Source organism: Taurulus bubalis (assembly GCF_910589615.1).
Source record: "Taurulus bubalis genome assembly, chromosome: 1".
Taxonomy (NCBI): domain Eukaryota; kingdom Metazoa; phylum Chordata; class Actinopteri; order Perciformes; family Cottidae; genus Taurulus; species Taurulus bubalis.
The window spans coordinates 37,959,836-37,980,626 of record NC_136589.1 but is presented as its reverse complement, the minus strand read 5'-3'; the positions used below and the strand labels follow the sequence as shown (position 1 = coordinate 37,980,626).

The 20,791-nt window shown below is 41.6% G+C and overlaps 1 protein-coding gene across 1 annotated transcript in view; it reads left to right on the top strand.

Moving 5' to 3' along the window:
- Window positions 1–1,938: 1,938 nt before the first annotated feature.
- The window catches only part of mib1 (MIB E3 ubiquitin protein ligase 1), a gene marked incomplete at its 5' end in the record, with an annotated part of 49,665 nt that continues 30,812 nt past the window's right edge, over window positions 1,939–20,791 (top strand). Inside the window, 12 exons of the mRNA XM_079227056.1 lie at window positions 1,939–2,167; window positions 3,420–3,591; window positions 5,638–5,767; window positions 10,005–10,109; window positions 11,147–11,213; window positions 11,726–11,930; window positions 13,464–13,647; window positions 14,736–14,880; window positions 14,974–15,107; window positions 16,079–16,186; window positions 16,331–16,528; window positions 16,659–16,810. Coding sequence (XP_079083182.1) covers window positions 1,939–2,167; window positions 3,420–3,591; window positions 5,638–5,767; window positions 10,005–10,109; window positions 11,147–11,213; window positions 11,726–11,930; window positions 13,464–13,647; window positions 14,736–14,880; window positions 14,974–15,107; window positions 16,079–16,186; window positions 16,331–16,528; window positions 16,659–16,810 — 1,829 coding nt within the window. The remainder of the gene's footprint in view (window positions 2,168–3,419; window positions 3,592–5,637; window positions 5,768–10,004; window positions 10,110–11,146; window positions 11,214–11,725; window positions 11,931–13,463; window positions 13,648–14,735; window positions 14,881–14,973; window positions 15,108–16,078; window positions 16,187–16,330; window positions 16,529–16,658; window positions 16,811–20,791) is intronic.

Sequence of the window (20,791 nt, the reverse complement as noted above, 5' to 3'; positions counted from 1 at the left end):
CTGTATTCTAACCTTATCTAAAGGCGAGAAGGGCCCGGAGTTAAAGTCTATGTTTAAGGCCTCGTTGTGTTTTTGTTCACATTGGGTTTATATGGTGCATTTTACCAAGTAAAGTGCTGCGTAATACTTACATAATGCAGTGAAAAACTGGGTCACGTGGCACACTGTAGGTTTATCTGATTTAAAAAGCAGTTCATGTTTTGTATTATCAGATAAAAGCATGTACCGTATCCGGTGAGTCTGATATCAGTTGAAAAAAAAACATTTGAATGGAATTAACACATTCTTTTTTGCACATTTTTGTTGATAGTGATTATAGGTAAACATACAATTGATCTTGTCGACCTCACCTTTTGGACTCTGGAGACACTGGCTATACAGCAAACGTGCTTCAAATCATTGTAACATCCCTGAAGTACTTATTGATGTCTGTATTGATAATTATTGTGTATATGTGGACTTTTAGTGTGCCACTGGAAATATTACAGACGTCAAGTTACAAATTGTTGATCGTGATCAAATAATACACTCTTTTTTTCAAATACAGTGATCATTCAATATGGCAGTTAATATAACACAACAATTATTAACTATATTCAGAGTATTTGAATTATTGTCAGCTGCCATTAGCTCAGAGAGCTGTAATGTTACCACTATAAATCCAAAGTGCAGTAAACAATGTACGAGTGGATGCAAGAGACTATTCAGTTTTTCGTATGTATTGATTAATTCATCAATGTTGGTTTATGTACTATATGTTCCCATGCATAGACAACATATATGCATATTTTCTATGTAAATAACAATAAAAAACATATATTTTGTAACACAAAATCAATTAAAACTTTGATGTGTGTGTGTGTGTGTGTGTGTGTGTGTGTGTGTGTGTGTGTGTGTGTGTGTGTGTGTGGTGTGTGTGTGTGTCTGGTTACATATATGCTACATTAGGACAGGTGGGTTAGTTGAAATTATTGTTGAAATTAAAAAAAAAAAACATTTATTAGACCATTCACATCAATAGCACTTAAATTGCACTTACTTTGTAGTTTAACTTTATTGAATACATTGTACTTTCTTGATTCTTGTTGTTCTGAGTTTGTACTAGTTATTGTAAGTCGCTTTGGATAAAAACGTCAGCTAAATGAAATGTAAAATATCTGTCTGTATCTTCACCATTATGGCTGTAATATACTGAGATTATGTTGCGTCTCCATAAACAGAACTGGGAATGGGATCGCACGTTGCATATGCGCATGCGCGCTGGACTCGTGCTTGTTTTTTTTCCCAAGCCTCGCGTCTTCGGGCTTTGTCGTTCACCTCCGTGGCTAGTTGTTGCTCGTCTGAACGATGATTGACAATAATGGCGACGCGTTTATTCTGAGTTGACTCCAGGGAACCCTCTCTGGTTGACACAGGGAACGTCGTGGATGGATTTTTTCTTCCGGCTCGACAAACAAGAACGATAAAGGATAAGCAAACCACCGAACACGGAACTACATCCACCTCAACGGGAGACGTTTATCCTGCTAGCATTGCGATAGCTAGCTAACTCGGCTCGCTAGCTTGCTAAGTTGAAGAGGTGGCATTCTTGTGTGTGGAGTGGAGGAGAGACAGACAGCCTGCTGGGCACTCAGATCTGTCTACGCTAGCGATGTGGCGACTTAATAGGCGTTTGGGCTAACGTGTATTAGTTTCTCCTTCTCTTTGTCAACGTTAGCTCGTAGGGGGTAGTGTTCTAGGAGGCTCCAGCAGCCTCCTTAGGAAGCTAACTCGGCTAGCAGGCTTGCTTTGTGGATTGTTCCTGTCTCTTTCCTGTTGGGACTTGCTCGCACTTGCATTTTGAGGGGAAACTGTCCACCGGGCCACCGGCTGCTGGCAAGCAAAAAGACTGCCGACTTTATTATTATAAACCCTTGTGCTGTTTGCAACAAATACAAAATGACCACCGGCAGGAACAACCGAGCGATGATGGAGGGAGTTGGAGCCAGAGTGGTCCGCGGACCCGACTGGAAGTGGGGGAAACAGGATGGCGGAGAGGGACATGTTGGCACCGTCAGGAGTTTTGAAAGTCCAGAGGAGGTGGTTGTTGTCTGGGATAACGGGACGGCAGCGAACTACCGTTGTTCTGGCGCCTACGACGTGAGGATACTAGACAGTGCTCCGACAGGTAACTATACTTTACACTTTGCATTTTGTTTGCCAGCACTTTCAAACTGGTGTCTCGATGCAACATCATGACATATACTTGTCCTTTTTTTGTATGTAACCTATATATTGGGTGCAGGAAATGAGAAACCGATCCAAAGTTGTTGCTGTAATGGATATATTGGCTACATTATGGTAGGAAGGTAAAGGTCTCTGCCATTCAAAGTAGTTGGGTCGTTGAAGAAACTTATACAATTCTCGGAAGCATTGTTCTCTGTGTTGAACGCAGACAACGCCTGCTGGGCTCCAACGACTCCTATGTTTAAAAATACAAAGTATTTAAATACATCCTGTCTGAACAGATGTATGTCACAGGCAGCACTAGTCAAGATGCTCAAACAAGCTGTGGGAGATATGCGCAGGATATGCACGTTCAGAGTCAAGCATATGTGATTTTATACTACACATTATATTAAAGTATGTCAGTAGGATGTAGACATCTTCCTATTTCAGTCCTGGTTGATTTAGATTTTATATTTGAGGGGAAACGATATGATTGTGCTTTGAGTTTAGCACAGGTATGCATATCTCCTTTTTGTGTATATAATTTGGAGAAAAACTGTAATACAGGAATCCAGTTTGTAAGACTGAAAGTATATGCATATTGCAATACTTTCATCAGTGGGCCACAGGTTCAATCCTAGTTGTGTTACCTCCTTTGGAAATGGTGACTTAAAATTCATTTATTTGAATGAAAATATGTGATATTGCCACTTCAAATACCGTTTAACCATATCTTTTTTTGCTTTATCTCCCCGTATTTATCATAGTATTTAATGCCAACACAGTGACAATGATTTCAGCGTGCATCCTTTTGACCGTATGTTATCACCTGTGATGAGGAGCAGAAGAGGTTTTTGGTGGTTCTTAACATGAGCCTGAACTATCAACCACATCTAGAAAAGATGTGATTTATACCCTTAACACCAAAATGAGTCATTTACATGTGTGGGATTTTGTGAGCATGAATTTAGCCCTAAAATATATCGGTAATGTGTACGAGGAATATGTGGAATAAGTGTCATTGTGTGCACAATTATGTCAAATCATAGCATTCAGATTGCACATTGAATACTTTATTTGCATAGTATAAATGTTGTTCATAGAAAAATGTGGAAAAGTTTTTCCAGTCATATATTTAAACGTATGCAATGTCCTACACAATACAACCTACATTTTTCTTTTTACTGTTGACTAATACTGCCCCTCCTCAGGCATCAAGCATGACGGAACCATGTGTGACACCTGCCGCCAACAGCCCATCATTGGTATTCGCTGGAAATGTGCTGAGTGCACCAATTACGACCTTTGCACAACCTGTTACCATGGAGACAAGCATCACCTGAGACACCGCTTCTACAGGATCACCACCCCAGGCAGTGAGAGGTTAGCCAACCCAACATTTGTCAGTGTTGTGCCTCACCTTAGACCCACTATTGATATATGATAGATACAAGGTAGCCAGGTAATCCATGCACTTCATTGTGATGGGTGGCCCTCCCCCTATTCTCCTTTAGTTTGCCTTATGTTGCATGCATTCTGTGTGTGTGTGTGTGTGTGTGTGTGTGTGTGTGTGTGTGTGTGTGTGTGTGTGTGTGTGTGTGTGTGTGTGTGACATTTGAGAGGTCTTTTGTGCACCCTGCCTCTCAGGCAGACAGGATCTATCTCTATGCTCCCAGCCCTCAGTTGCCAGGCAACAACTCAGCCTCGTTTTAAGATCCAGTCATACGTTTGTAAAAAATTACATCAATACAACGCTTTCTGTTCATAGAATTTATTTGAGTAGATTTCCCAGATTGTTTTTCTTTCTTGTATTTATTCCTCAAGAAGGCTGCATGCTCGAGAAACATAACATCATATTGATTGAAAAGTCTGTTTCGCAACTGACTTTTCAATTTAAAAATGTAGATCTTTGTCTCTGCAGAAAGCATTGTAATTGCATCTAAGGAACAGAGGAAATGGAAACTACATCATTATGCACTTACACATATGTAATAACTGTCTCAGAAGTTACCAATCATGTAATAATATAAAGAGTAACACTAAACTTGAAAAGATCAGTGTTTTCATGTCATTTAGTCCCAGCAGGATGCTACAGTACGCCCTTGTGCTTACTATTTTTATTTATCAACATTTGCCTGCAGTCAAGTTCTGTCACTCAGATGGCATTGTCACAGCGGGAGCCCTATTGCTTTCACTTAGTGTAGAGGTGTAAAACTACTATTTTATAGGAACTCAGCACATTTTATGACAATAAATACATTTTAGTGTGAAGTGGTTATGCTGTGAAGACAGTGGTAGGTTTACTTTCACGCTTCCTCAGGAAGTGTTGACATTGTCAGCCAGACATTCGATAGCATTGTTGTGGACTAACTAAATGTTTACCAAAACAAAATGCTAATTATTTTTAGATTTTGGTCAGGACAATGGCACACAACCTGTGTTACAGTTTGGGCAAACTTTGAACTAGGGGACGATCAGTGGTAATCAGACTAAGGGATCTGCGCACAATACCATTCCCCCATGAGGTACTGTGTTTGTTGGTGTATGTGATGATGTGTATCTACCCTCAGGTCTTATGGTTAAAAAAAACACAAAGAAAGTTTCTAGTGGAAACAATGTTTTCGGCTTGATGTGTGGAAAGTAGAATCCTAGTTAACAATTAATTCATGTGCAGACAAGATCAAGTCAAATTGTTGAAGGCAGCTTTCCTTTTCTTTAAAGGTGCTCTACACAGAGATTAATGTTAACGTGTATTTGAACATGCAATCAAATCAGCCCCTGATTTGATTTAAATTCTTTAAATGTATCATTTTGACCTGATTGTGAGTTGGCACACTTGCTAAATTCCACAACTTACATTTAATTGTGTTATTGCAAAGACTTGTCAGTACTGTGATGACGCTTCATGCATTTCAGGCCTATTTCAGCCAAATACCGTCATTTAGTAAATGAACACATGGCCCAACAGCTGGCAGCCTTTTCAACTGAGTACGACTTCATTTCCCCCGAGACAGACATTGCATAATGCACAATGGGTGCTGGAGGTCTCCCCAGCTCAAACTGCTCCGGCAGCGTAGTGGGGTGTTTTGTTACACCACATTAGATTCTGTCACTAACTGCCGGAGAGGGAGTGGCTAGAGGCCACAAGTGGTTTGCATTGGTTAGACCGTCACTGTCCAGCTGTCGTGTCTACCGCCACGGCTCACACTTGTTTAATGGTTAAAGCTCAGCTATTAATTGCTATTACCTCTTCATTGCTTAGGCTTATCTAGACAGCAAGCAGCATTATAGTGATGTTTTTTTTTTTCAATTGATCCATGTAAACAGAGCCCTTGTAAACACCTGCTGTTGAAATCTATGATAGTGTCAAATAAGCGTTTTGAGTTTAACCCAGATGCAAATAATTTTCTTTGTTTTTCATCTGAATAGAGTTCTTTTGGAGTCACGTCGTAAGTCAAAGAAAATCACAGCCAGAGGGATCTTCACTGGTGGCCGGGTTGTGAGAGGAGTGGACTGGCAGTGGGAAGACCAAGATGGAGGCAATGGAAGGAGAGGAAAGGTAATAATAATAATAATAATAAATGTTACTTATATTGCAGCTTTTTAAAAACAGAGTTTGCAAAGTGCTTTGACAGACAAATCAAGGCAGTAAACCAACAGAACGCTTAACGGTGAGGCCCAACAAAGGAAGACAAAGTAAGGTAAAAGTCAAACCCTGATAAAACAGTTCAATAGATGAAACAATAAAAACCAATCGATACGATAGGAACAAACTAAGTAAAAATAAACTAAAATAATAACAACAAAGATAAAACGGTAAGTAGACGATGTCACATAAAAGCCAGTTTGTAAATATGAGTCTTAAGAAGTGACTTAAAAGCGATTACTGATTCGGCGAGCTTTATCTCTGGCAAGTCGTTCCAAACCCGCGGGGGCCCTGAAGGCAAAAGCACAGTCACCCTTAGTTTTGAGCCTCGACTTTGGAACAGCCAGAGGGGCCCACCCGAGGATCTAAGGCTGCGAGGCCCAACATTTCTTCTACGTATTTTGTGGCCAGACTCAGAAGCGCTTAAGCTTAGAGTCAAATAGTACTACTAAGTTTCTGGCAGTGGACTTTACGTTAATAGATACGGTTTGGTGGATTGATTATAATAAATTCGCATTTTGAGTTATTGAGTTGATGAAAATTGTGTCCCATCCAAAAGTTGATATCACTAAGGCAGTCTAAAATAGCAGCTAGACTTCTTGGGTCATCGGGTCTCAAGGGAAGGTATATCCGTGTGTCGTCTGCGTACCAATGAAAAGAGACGTAGTGGCGTTGGAGGTTTTGACCAAATGGGAGCATGTATAGAAAATAAAATTGAACTTAAAATTGAACCTTGCTGTACACCACAAGTAATGGGAGTTGTTTGAGGATAAGTAATTACTTATAGTGACCAAATAGATTATATCTGAAGGGTAAGAATAAAACCAACTAAATGCAGCATCCTTGATGCCATCCCATATTGTAAGACCGTTGATTAAAGTGGCATGGTCTACTGTGTCAAAAGCTGCACTTGGGTCTAAAATAATTAAAATAGGTACGGTTCCAGCCAAGAGAGTAACTTCACTTTGCCGACTTTCTTTCTACTCTAGCCCGCAAATACAATACAGAGATGAGATCAGTGAGCCAATAAGACAGGTACTCTTGTAAATTGCTCGAAAGATGTTCCTGGCTTTGCTATTTCTCATATAGTGAAAAAGCACTTTTCTTCTCTTTTTTTTTTTTTTTTTTTTTTTTTTTTTAATAATATTTTTTTTCCAAAAAGTTTTTACATCACCTGAGAGCTTCTTTGGGCTCCAGCAACTGACAGTTGGAGGTGGACAAGGCATTAAAGCTTAAACGCCGCACTTAAACGCACACTACTAAATGATTCAATGTAGGTCAAGTCAGCTTTTTATTTTTAATTTAAAGCTGCACATTTAAGTGGATAATAAATCCCTGGTAGTAAGGCAGACTTAGTAAGTCTGACAGAGGCCATCACAGCCACGTGTGTGCCACTGAATGGAGCATGAACGCCCGTAAGGGCTGCATGGAAGGATCCTTCGTCCTAAACGACTTCGGAGAGGAAAAAACAAACTTGCATCTCAGGATATGATTTGATTTGAACGGTGCAGGAGCCTCAACCAAAACAGGAAGGGCACTGCCTGACTCAACGTGTTTGTAGCATGGACATGTTGCAGGCAAGTGGGAACACAGTTAAATCCGCTGGTGCCTAGTTGAGCTGTGTTTACTCGTGCTTGGCACCGTAGCGCAGGCCTCCGTAGATGGAGTATCCATATATATATTCATGGACTACATTATTGACTTTGTACAAACCCTGTAAAGAAACAAGTATTAAATGCATTATAAAGAAACAAAGGTTGAATATCCTGTCTACAATTTGATTTGGCAGGTAAAATATATGCTTAGATGTTTAAGACCTCCTGTTTCTAAAGCTTTTAAATATGATTTTGCCTTCTTTGTATAATCCTCAAGCATGTATATTGTGCTTTTATCACGGAGCCAAGTAACATTTTGCATAAAAATGATGATAGGAACAGTTATGCCTTTTTGTTTAATTCTGCGAATTCCTATTTTGGCCTACGGAGGTTTTAAACGGACCTCCTTACTGCAGGTTATTCCAGGCTTGAATACATTATTAGAAAGTAATACTATGTCTGATGAGGTTGCATTTGTTCAGTACAGTCTATTTAGATTTATACTGTAAATGTGCTGTAAAGTGCTTGTATTTTGACTCTGCTCCAGACCCCTGAGTATTGAATTTAAGAGTCCCTCCAAGCGATTTAAGACTTAATTTTGCTATGTTATTTAATGGCATATCTCATTACTGTTTTATGATGCTGTAAGCAATATGCTCTCCAGAAAACTGCTACGGCATGTCCTGCAGCTTAGATGTTATTTTAGCATGAATATTACCTCCCAAGACCAGTTAATCAATTACCCCTGTAAGGGCCCTAAACATTTTTTTACTGTTTGGTTTCTGTATTTACTTAAGGCACAGCTTTTGATTAAAGAATTCATCTACTCCAATACAGCTCTTCTCTTGACACTTTCTCGATATAATGAAAGTGTTGCGCTGCTTGTGATGGAGAGAGAATTGTCTCGTGTGAAAATCCCATCCCTCTCGTCCAAATTTGAATTGATTTTTATGTCCCCCTCATTCATAGCTCATTGTTTATTTATGCCAATAACACATCATTTTCTTTGGCTTTACTGTGGTTTTTTTAGCCGAAAGCTGTGAGCTGGTCCTGAACACAGAAGTCCGGTACAGCATTAGTCATAATGTAATACAATAAGTGCTAACTCAAGAAAACCTGTGTTTTTAAATATAGTGACAGGTGTGTATGTTGTCAAGTCTCGATGCAGGTGTGTGAGACAGTCAAAAGAAGCTGGTGCTTAGTTTATTTTCAAAGTGCATGCACAAGTTGAGGGGTTTAATGGAGCAAAGGGGAGAAACCATTGTTAACTCATTAATGGTCCAACAGACTGAGGAGAGTAAGAAGAGCAGCTTTTGGCCCTTTCCTTTCTTTCTGTGAACGACTGGTGCTTCTTATTTATTTAAATGTAAAGAGTTTCGCACTGTTTTTTACTGTATAAAACAGTGCGAGCCTGATATTGCTGTGGCCCTTGGATCCCCGCCATGAATATATATATATATATATATATATATATATATATATATATATATATATATATATATATATATATATATATATATATATATATATATATATATATATATATATATATATATATTAGTGATGTTTAGGACCTTCCTGAATTCATCAAAGATGATGCACCCAGACATTTTTTTATGAATTATTTATTAGAAGAGTAACGACTGCATTTAATTCCCTTGAAATAGGAAAGACGAGTCTGAAACCTGTTGTACCGTTTTTCATAGAAAGTCACGTGTCACGTGTTTGCCGCTGTCCGTGGTCTGGCTGAACACGGCTTGTCTTGTGTCTTTTTTTCTCTTTGAAAACACAGCGCAGTAATAGTTGCACAAGTTGAGTTCAAACATTCTTGGAGATTTCACCACTATTCCCAACTGGTGAAAGAACAAGACAATAAAAAGATTAGTATTTGTTGTGAGATTGCAATGCTGTTCCATTAAAAGGTAATCTAATTGTGACCCCAAGAATCACAGCCTAATCTAATTTGTTTCTTGATCCTCTCTCCTAATATTTCTGAGTCGTTAGGGAGTCAAACTTCCCTTGAATTTGAAACTCTGTGGCTGTGCAGCATAGATTTCCTCCATCAGCATGCCGACCACTTATCATGTCCTCTGAAACCTTGTTGGACAAAACAGTGGTAAAACTAAAATAAAACTCTGTGATGTGTTCACACGAGGAGCGACGCAGCAAATTGTTACCCTGTGCGACGTTGGACCCTTTAACTAGAGGAGCCCAAGTTCAACTTGTGTTTGCAGACATATTGTCTTTGAGCAAATAACTGAATACTTACTTTGTTGCTGTTCTGTAGTTCAACCTTCACTCTGCCCTTTTAGTTTTAAAAGATAATTTCCCTACAGGGATCAATAAAGTGTCATATTCACTATCATCATGAGGTTTCAAGATGATAAACACCTGCTTGAAAGCTCCCGTGAAGAAAATGATCCCCTTCTGGTCAATATTGCATTTTTGCATACAGTATGCTGAAACCTTTATGTCCCCATTTACAACCAGACAATTAGGAATAAAACTCAATGTGCCCTTATCTTTCTCATCTCACCCCTCCTCTTCCTCCACAGGTGACAGAGATCCAGGACTGGAGTGCAGCCAGCCCTCACAGCGCTGCCTACGTACTGTGGGACAATGGGGCCAAGAACCTGTACAGAGTTGGCTTTGAGGGAATGGTGAGCAAACTTCCAGCCTGACCCTAACGCTCAGACACACACCCACCCACACACACACCCACACACGCAGAGCCTCACAAAAGATCAGCTGTCAGGTGGCTTTTGTGTTTGACCGCTGGGCGGGGGGCTCTTTCTTTTGCTGCCAGGCCTTTGTGAGAGCCACGCAGCCGGCATGAGTAAGGCACAATTGTACAGGCAGCTGGAAGGGGAAGGTATCTACATGATAAAGGCAAGCTGTTCTTGCTGCTTTTTAGGGGGGAGAGAGTGAACATGGAGGTCAACTTTCAGGGGAGTGGGGGGCATTCTCTTGGGGTTGCAGGCGCAGCTACACACGCGTCTCAAATCAGAAGCATCTTCCTCATTGGATGAGACTGCCCTTTCCTTTTTATGAAAGAGGCCAATCGGGTTTCTCGGTTGCATAACAGATTTGTCCTTTGTTATTTTAATAGGCTGATAGGGAAGTAGATGGCATCTGCCTCTGGATTAAGTAAATGGGTTTTGACCACCCATCTTGACTGTTTCATTTTTGGCTTAGTTTTTCATGGAAAATGATCAAATCCTGCTGAAAACTACAAATCTACTGCACATTTTCCTATATTAAGTACCTCTCCCTGCTAAGTAATGTCTGGTTGGTGCTCAAAGCATCGTCAGATCAAAAGTGTCTTGCTCGCTGGATGTAGTAGGATAGACTTGAGTTATTCATTTGTTGGGACTTGTTCTACTCAGGACTTTAGTGTTCCTCCAGTTCAGAGGAATGTTTGCTCTGCCTCACAATCATCTCTGCCCTCTAACTCTGCCACAGTGGCTGCGCATCTGAGTCATCACAAATGATATGATGCCGTCTCTCTGGAGCAGTGTAGTGTCCCATTGTCCTGCCTTGCTCGTAGGGCACTGATAGTGTTGGTATTCTGGGTAACGTCACTGGCCCTACAGCGTGAAGTGTGTAAATTCTCTGTCATTATTCACGGTCGTCCTGCCCCTCCTCTAATGTAATTACCGTGGGTAATTTATCTAATCCCTTCCCTCTTTTCTCACAGTCGGATCTGAAATGTGTCCAGGATGCCAAAGGGGGCTCTTTTTACAGAGACCACTGTCCCGTTTTAGGTAAGTTAGCCTGTGATCCGTGTCCACCGTCATTATTGCACCAATTCTCTCACCAATCGTTCTGGTGCAGTGAATTCAAGGGCATTAGGGGAGTTTGCGCTTGTAGTTAATCCTTTTTGGCCACTAGATGGCAGCGCTACACAGTCACATGGCTGCCAAAGCAAGTACAGGCACAGGTCATGCAGTGAGACTCTTCCAAGAATTCCAGGAATGAATTGTCTCTCTGGATTCAGCAATGCAGCAAAAGTCTCTCAATATGTATGATAGTGTCATTATTCACAAGTAGCAACACTTAATACTCATAGTAATGTGTTGCTATCAGATATGTGGTTAAAAAGTTTTGTGGTGCTATTTATTTTCACAGATTTTACTTCCGTAAAATGTGTTTTCCTTTTTTCTTCTTCTCTGTTTTAAATCACTTGCCGATTTAACATTGTTAATGTGTTTTTGATACACTTTTAGTAATGAAAATGTTGCTATCGATAGACCGAACTTTACCTTTAATCTCCCAGGTGAGCAGAATGGCAACAGAAATCCTGGCGGTCTCCAGATTGGCGACCTGGTCAACATCGACTTAGACCTAGAGATTGTTCAGTCCCTCCAACATGGCCACGGTGGGTGGACTGACGGCATGTTTGAAACGCTCACCACCACCGGCACAGTATGCGGCATCGACGAAGACCACGATATTGTCGTTCAGTACCCCAGTGGGAACAGGTGAGTCCCGAGAAGTACTAGCTCCGATGTGTTGGCTGCGGATAAGTGGAACCAATGAAACTGTAACTCATCACCACAGTGTCTCGTAAATGTAGTTTTATACAACCCCTTTCATCTCGGCTCAGGCAAAAGCCAACAATCGCTAAAGTACATCTTCACGACAAGATAACATTATGGTTTGTAACACTTGAGAGAAGAGCGTCTTTAAAAGTTAGTGGTCAATTTGTCGTAAAATACAATTTAAAAGTGTATCTTCTGATCACCTTATATGTTAACTTCAGTCTGCTTCAAGTATTCATAAAAATGTTATTTCATAACTCATTAATCATTTAAACAAAGTTTTTTTTTCCATTACTTAATCGTAGCTTGCGAATCCCCAAAAAAATTCGGTGTGCTGCTCAGAATCTATTCTTGGTCAGGTGCAATGTTCCCTCTAATTTTGTTCAGCACTGAGCAAATTTTTTTTTTTCTGAACGCACATTTCAGCACTGTGAGCAATTCTCAACCACGCGATCTGCCGAAAATGACCACAAGCCTGCGTTAGGGGATTCAAAGAGATGACAGCAAATGCATCAATATGTATACAAGGTTGATATTTATTCAATATCCTTTATAATGGTTGGACTTTGGGAACATTTTAATGATGGTGTTTTACCAGTCAGTTTAGTTGAACTTAAAGGATCTTTGTTGAACTTCAATAAGGGGAGGTTATGACTGGTTCACTGGTTATGACTGATAATGATATATATATAAAAAATAAAAGTATTAAAGGTGTTTAGTCATTTCTCAGCAGGTACAACATTTAAGTGGAACTGCATTGAAAGAAAAATGCTAATGCAGTGCTTAACAATAATTATAGGCCTATTAAATTGACATGGTGTCATTTTCCCTAAAGGTAGCCTATATAAACAATTTAATAACTTCCTATTCTTCATATTTAAATATGTCTGAAAGTTTCATCCTACCTGTGTCAGTTTGGACTATTTCATCTAGCCACTCATGTTTGAACGTTAGGCAGACCTTTTTCTGGGGCGCCTGCTCTGCCTTTCTTTTCGCCATGGTAGCCTATAGCTGCTGGAGCAGGGCCCGCCAAGAGGAGCCTAAACAGCGCCGGCCCGAGCTCATGTGGCGCTCTGGGCGAGCTTCACTCCTGGCGCCCGGAGGAGGACAGCGGGGGTGGGGGGTGCTAACTGAGGCAGAGCGCTAGCAGAGGTACAGAGAGCGCATGTCGAGAAACGGGACGCTGATTGGCCAAGAAGACTCGACACGTCACATCAAAGATCTTATTATTGTGAAGATGGCTCACTCCTATCTAAAACTGGCGCAAAAACGATTTTTAACCCCTGAAAAAAAAACTTTTGTGCGGTCTGAAAAATGTGCGCGGTCTGAAAAATCTATAGCGCGGCCACTTCGACTGGCCTGCGCGGCCGCGCACGCACACAGCTTAGAGGGAACACTGGTCAAGTGTCATATTTTATGAACTGTGAGTAAACAAGTCTGAGTTATTGAATGCATTAATTTCTGTATCCTCAGATGGACTTTTAACCCAGCCGTGCTGACAAAGGCCAATGTCGTGCGCAGCGGTGAAGCAGCAGCCGGGGCAGAGGGAGGCAGTTCCCAGTTCGTAGTGGGAGACCTGGTCCAGATTTGCTACGACATTGACCGCATCAAACTGCTACAAAGAGGCCATGGAGAGTGGGCGGAGGCAATGCTACCTGTAAGAGGACTAATGTATTTACTGTATACTGTAGTACAACGTCACGTGATGCTATCCACTGGACTGGAGCTGTGAAGTTGTGTGAGCGACAGAACATCAGCAAATCTAAAGTACACTCCAGTGGATAGTTTAATTTAAACTTGGCGAGAAAATTATGTTCGTGGCTGTTGATATTTGCAACAGACAGTTTTGTGATTGTTTAAAATAATTTATAATTTTGACTACTAGCTAACTGTGTGTAATATTTTTGCTCTCTAACACTCAGCCGTGCCAGTTCATCATCATCTTTTAAGGAACTATATTACTAGTAATACTTATTCGTATTACTAACATGCAGAGAGACGATTCCTCGCTGTTGCGGCCAATTTATTTGTTTTTTAATCTTTTTTGGTCTCTACGCAACTTTATTCTTCCCTTTTTTTATTATGAAGTTTGTTCATTGTTGCCCAGCCGCCTTAGGTTATGTTACGCCAGTCTACTTCAATACGCCACTTGTCCCTCCCAAACTGGCCCCCCTCAGCATCTAATGAGCCTTAAAACCCAGTTAAAACTAACCACGGCTGTTTGTCGCCCGCTGCTGATTCCACTGCAGCAGACCCCATTATTGATGGCATCCTCGAGGACAGCCCCAGACCCGGCTCGACACACTCAAAGTGCCTCTTTCTCGTACAGCCCAGATCGAGACGATATGATTCACAATGGGAAAGCATTTTGCTCCGTCCTCTTTGTATTGGCTGTATAGATAAATAATCGTCTAGCCAGTAGAAAGGTCTCTTCCTTTTTATATCCATCTTATTTCTTGTGTAAGTAAATGTCCTCTGACTAATGAGAACACATCTTAAATTTGTAATATATTTTTTTTATTTTTGCAACAAGCCTTGTTTCTGCTGCGGGTAGGACAATTGCATAGTTGAGCTGGTATTTTTTTTTCTCCTCTTTGTCCTTCCCTGCACTCTCTCATTTTATGCTCATCCTAACAATCTCTCTCCATCTTCCCTCTGCCACTTACAGGCTCTGTTACACAGAACATTGCCCATAGACAACAGCACTTCATATACTAATGAGTTTGTCGCAACATGTACCAACAGACCCTTGGCAAGGTGGGCCGTGTGCAGCAGATCTACTCTGACAGCGACCTGAAGGTCGAGGTTTGTGGAACTTCCTGGACGTACAATCCCGTCGCTGTCACAAAGATTGCCCCATCTGGCTCTGCTGTCAGCAACGCCTCTGGAGGTATGTATGAACAAGCACTACTGAACTCGCTGCTCCATGTTCTCTGACACCTACGCACAATCACTTTCTTATCTTTTCCCTCCGTTTGGCCAGAGCGTCTGTCTCAGTTGCTGAAGAAACTATTTGAGACGCAAGAGTCCGGAGACATCAATGAGGAGCTGGTCAAGGCAGCAGCCAATGGTGACCTGGCCAAAGTCGAGGACATCCTGAAAAGACCTGATGTGGATGTAAGTGCTCACCATATGGTATTTTCGTAAGAGCAGCTGCTGGGTTTCTAGATTCTAGTCATTTTGCCGTTGAATATTTACAAAAGATCTGAGTAGATTATTCCTGGTTATGCTCTGCTCTGCTCTCAGTATATTGGGCTGAGAGTCTCCGAAGAAAGGGCTCTGAGATCCTCCCACTCCTGCACCTCTCTCAATCTGAAAAGCATTAAGGCTGGGCCCAGAGGAGGCACCGAGGAGCATTGGTGTGCACTGCAGCACAGAGCCGATTCACTCTTTTTAAAATCAAGCTGAGATCTACAAACCCTGACACAGGCTACAGGCCAGGGAAAACGTCCTCTTGTCATAGGACAGAAGCTGGTGCCCTGTATAGGTTATGAGAACTGGTTACGTCAAGTCTGCGATACTGGCCTCACTCAGAGTGTGTGTGTGTGTGTGTGTGTGTGTGTGTGTGTGTGTGTGTGTGTGTGTGTGTGTGTGTGTGTGTGTGTGTGTGTGTGTGTGTGTGTGTGTGTGTGTGTGTGTGTGTGTGTGTGTGTGTGTGTGTGTGTGTGTGTGTGTGTGTGTGTGTGTGTGTGTGTGTGTCTCAATGGTGAAGGCTGGCCAGATGCCCTACTGCCTTTCAGTGGAATTATTTGCTTAAAGCTGAGCACACTAAGCTTGGCCAAGTGATCCGCCTGCCAGGACAAGAGATGTCTCGAGACTCCCAAAGGAGTCCACATTAATATTTATGGTCTGAGTTTTTGCAGTGCTGCAGTTGCTGATGAAACATGCACACACAGCCGCACATAGACAGCGGCACATACAAACACGCCCTCGCCAAGCTGTTCGCCCCTCAGGTGAACGGCTAATACAGTAGATACGTATCTAAACATGAAACGGGACGTTGACACACACTCACACACACACACACACACACACACACACACACACACACACACACACCCATATTCTCTCTCTTGATGTGTTGACAGGTGAACGGGCAGTGTGCTGGACACACTGCTATGCAGGCAGCCAGTCAGAATGGTCACGTGGATGTCCTAAAGCTGCTGCTTAAACACAACGTGGACCTGGAAGCTGAGGTTTGTATAATTAAACATATTTCTCCTCACATCCATTTACTTATCACGAAGGCATCTTAGCCTAAGTAAGTGCATTTCACTGTGAAGAGAGAAACAACAACAACACAACACTGAGTCATTATGCTGGTGTGTCACTGTACTCAGGACAAAGATGGAGACCGGGCAGTGCACCACGCATCCTTTGGTGATGAGGGCTCTGTCATTGAGGTACTGCAGAGGGGCGGCGCTGACTTGAATGCCAGGAACAAGCGAAGGCAGACTCCATTACACATAGCTGTCAATAAGGGACACCTGCAGGTGGTCAAAACCCTGCTGGACTTTGGCTGCCACCCCAGCCTTCAGGTATCTATCACTGCCACTTATTTACATATTTAAAATGCTTTGTGCCGAGAGGTCGTTTTTTTTTTCCGGCAGGGTTTGAATAACAGATTAGCACGAGAGAAAAAAAAGTTACACACGGTTTACCTTTTAGGATTCCGAGGGGGACACACCGCTGCACGATGCCATTAGCAAGAAGAGAGATGACATGCTGTCTGTGCTGCTGGAGGCTGGTGCTGATGTTACCATCACCAACAATAATGGCTTCAATGCCTTGCATCACGCTGCCCTCCGAGGAAACCCCAGGTATGTGACACTGTCCCGCTCTCACGCTAGCTGTCACACTGATTCGGGGTCTACAAAGGACCACGGCATGTTGTGGAATCTGTGGAAACGGCATCCTCAGGATCTCAATAAATGGCTGCTTAAGTAACACCTAGATTCGGTGCAGACATACTGTATCGCTAAAGACTCGCATTGAAATGACACACATATTTCTAATGTCCACACGCTGATTCTTTCTTGACTGATTCACCATTGAAGCGCAAGACTCCTGAACTGGAAGAGATTTCACGGTGCATTTAAAAAAGTATGGAAATCAATTGAGAAACCAGATTGGTGGCACCGTGAGACTTTTTAGCCCTAATAACGAATGGACACCAGACTAGTATTTAATTGTATGTGTGACAGTCATAACACAAATATTTTGAGTGGCAAAATTGTGTGGATTATTTAAACTTGATTATTGAATAATACCTCAACTGATGCATAATTTTTCTCAATATTCAGCCCCACTAAAACAACTTTAGCTCAAGAACCGTTGAGAATATTAGTCAAAACTACAACCACTACACTTCATGTTTTGCTTCTTAGCAGACAGAGGTCGTAGCAGAAGCACTAATCTGTTCCTACTAATCCGTTACTTAATCATCCTCCATCGGAATGAAAGAAGTGGGCTCACCACCTACAGGTCTAAACTAAACAGACTAGGTCGGGACATCGACATAAACAAATAGAAAACTCCTAAATTGTTGATGAAATAAAGCATGAATGCGCATTTATTTCACAAATTGTATTTCTTGTAAAGATACATTTTCAGTCATGGATTATTATTGCATTGTATGTGTTATGCAAAAAAATATGCAAAACCTATAGATCAAAGTTTCAGCATTTTCCACACAGACTACTGCAGTGATGCGTTTTGTAAAAGTCTAAAAGGGTAGTATATTTAAAATAAATCAAACGGATATTTGTATGTAAATGGATGTTTTAAGTTCTTCCACAGATTCCACCTCGGAGTTTAAAGCCACTAATAGATGTTCAATTCCACTACCTCACTGATCACATACAATTTACTTTGGGATCTCAATTTAGTTTGACATTGATTGAAGTTTGAAGCAGGCCTTCAGGCTTCATCCATCTCCCCAACAGATGGCATTGTCTCCAGCTGACATGAGACTACCTTTTAAGCCTTGAAAGCATCTGTGCTACATTGAATATTTTTTTTATTAGTGTCGTTACTAGCACTTGAAGTTAATTTGTTGTTTCTTTTTACTGTTATGCTGGTCCGTCACCGTGTGTTGTGAGCGGAGGCTGGCCTGAAGTGGCAGCAGTTTGCCTTGTCCTTGGCCGTAGCTATTTCTGGCTGTAGGAGGTTACTGCGCCACTCTTTGGCTACTTTATTCTCGTCTCTCAATCGTGAGCATATTAACGACGGCTCAGCGAGACGGCTGTCTGTATCAGGTTGCTCATCCGGGGTCTCTCAAATTGATGGACATTGACGTTCCAGGGTTAGTCTTATAGCAGGGGTGGGCAAACTTTTTGGCTCAGGGGCCACATTGAATAAAAAAATTTGACAGACGGGCCAGTATCAGATGGATGGAGAGTGTTTGTGTGAACCTGTCACGGGAGGACAATGTTGTGGACCCAAATGCAGACCACATGAGAGTATGAGTATCTGGTAAAACAGATTATTGGAGCCAAAGGGAAGGTGGGGAGCCTGTGGTCCGCCACAGGGGGTGCTGGGCGGTGTGAGACCCGTGGCTCTACACTGGACGACGGCGAGGCCGGCAGTGGGCGGTGTGAGAATATAACGTAAATGACTCAGCTTTTTTGTTCAACTCGCTGGTTGAATCTTCATCAATTTGTTCTACACGGCGAGTCACTGTTCTGCGTGATAAACTCAATTTTTCAAATTTGTTTTTGCTCTCTGGACATAAGAGACCTGCTGTTTCTACCATACATTCTTTCAAAAACTCCTTCAGAGAAAGGCTTGCTGGCTTTTGCTATTTTGAATGCTAGCAAAACCTTGCCTTGGTGCTTGATTCTTGTATAGCAGTTTCGCGGAGAATTTTTTTTTGCTGGTCTGTTGTGGTCATTGTGCGTCGGGAAACTGAACTTGGGAACGGAGAAGCGCTACAGCGGTCTTTACAACAACTTTTTTTTTTTAAATTTTTTTTATTTTATTTTTTTTAATGTTATCATAATTATAATACTCGGCGGGCCGGATTAAAATGCCCCGTAGTTTGCCCACCTCTGTGTTATAGGATAGAGCGGCCTCTAGAAAAGTTAACATCTGCTTCCCACGCTGAGCGTGTATGGTTGCGCATGAGCGTTATTATTCAAGGCTAAATGTCATTCCCCTTCACTGGCATTCATTCATTTGGCATGAGGACAAAACGAATTGAGGTCGTCAGATGGCTGTGGACCACCTGCCACAAGCCTGGCCAGACCCAGCTCTCCACCTCTGCAGAAAAGATTGTCTAAAGCCAGTACCTGTTTCCTGTGTGGTGCACTGACCAGCTGATTGGCACATTGACTTAGACATAACGAATAACTATATAAAAATCAGCTGTCAATGGGCTGATTTCTAGTGAAGTTTACTGGCAAATGCATTTAATTAACATACATATTGTGAGGGAAGGACTTATTTTCTCTCACAAGCAATTTATCAAAAATGATCGTGACACAATATAAAGCACTTTTAAGGGAGAGACAGTGTGCCAACCAGACAGAAATAAAAAATCCAACGAACAAATAAAGACAAAGTATGAACAGCAACAAAAGTGCAAATTTAAAATCAATCTTTAATTATATATATATTTATTTATTATATATTTATTTTATAAATGATGCAGAACTAGCTTGCTGGACCGATCTTCCTCTGCAGGTCGCTCCAGAGCTGATAATCCTTGAAATTATTGAATTAATTAAATGTAATGATGTCGATAAGTGTGTAATGATTTATTCACATTCATTTAATTTTTTAATTATACCCACTAAATTACAAAAATATATAGAAAACACACACGACACGCACGCACACGACACAAAATTGGACATATGGTCAGAAATCCCAGTCCTTGCGGGAAACGATAGTACAAGATCTTTTATTGCACAGCTTTTAAATGTTAATGAATAATAGTAAACTTATTTAGAAAAGGTAACTGACTGGCAGAGTGTAAAGCATTCTAAATATTAAAATGCAATGGGTGTGTAACGTGTACACTAAACCAGGATTCAGTGTAAAGCAGCAGAAAGCTGGTCCACTGTCGCACTCATTGATTTAACGACTAAAAGTGCTGGAGTAACAGTATTTGCTCTCTGTGTGTGCGTGTGTGTGTGCACGTGTGTGTGCGTGCGTGCGCGTGTGTGTGCGTGCGCGTTCGTTCGTTCGTTCGTTCGTTCCTTGCCTCAGTCCACGCTCTGTCCCCTTGCCTTCAGAGAAACGAAGATATATGTCGCCTTCTCCAGTCTGCCCATTTACTTTTATTTCACGCTCGAGCACCTGCAATATCGGGAAGACAGTCCACAAGTCCTAAAGCCCTCAAATCTCTCCCTAGGTTGAAATGAAAGTACCTTGTCTGGTGTGTTTTTAGTGGAGAGGCAGTTGTTTCGATTGAGCGCTTAGAGGAATTCCTACCATTGAATCATATTTCAAAAAAAGTGACTCTGACATTCGTCATGAAGTGCTTGCGGTTGGAAGTTGATCAGAAGCCCCTCAGATGAAGGATATGACATGAAGCCCCTCTGGTTTACGATCGATGCTATTAATGCTTCCTGATTGTAGGTCCGCGCTCCCTTCTCGTGCTTAGATTGAGCACCGGCACAGAATGTCCTGGCATACATATCTTAAACAAGTCTAATCTATTGTTTTTCATCAAAACGAATACAACTCCTGTAAAACAGGGCGGGGGGAGGGGGAAATGTCCCGTTACATTTTCCCTTCATCGCAAGTGATGTAAGTTATCTTTATCAAATGCTAGCCTTTGGGCTCAAGTGGAGAGT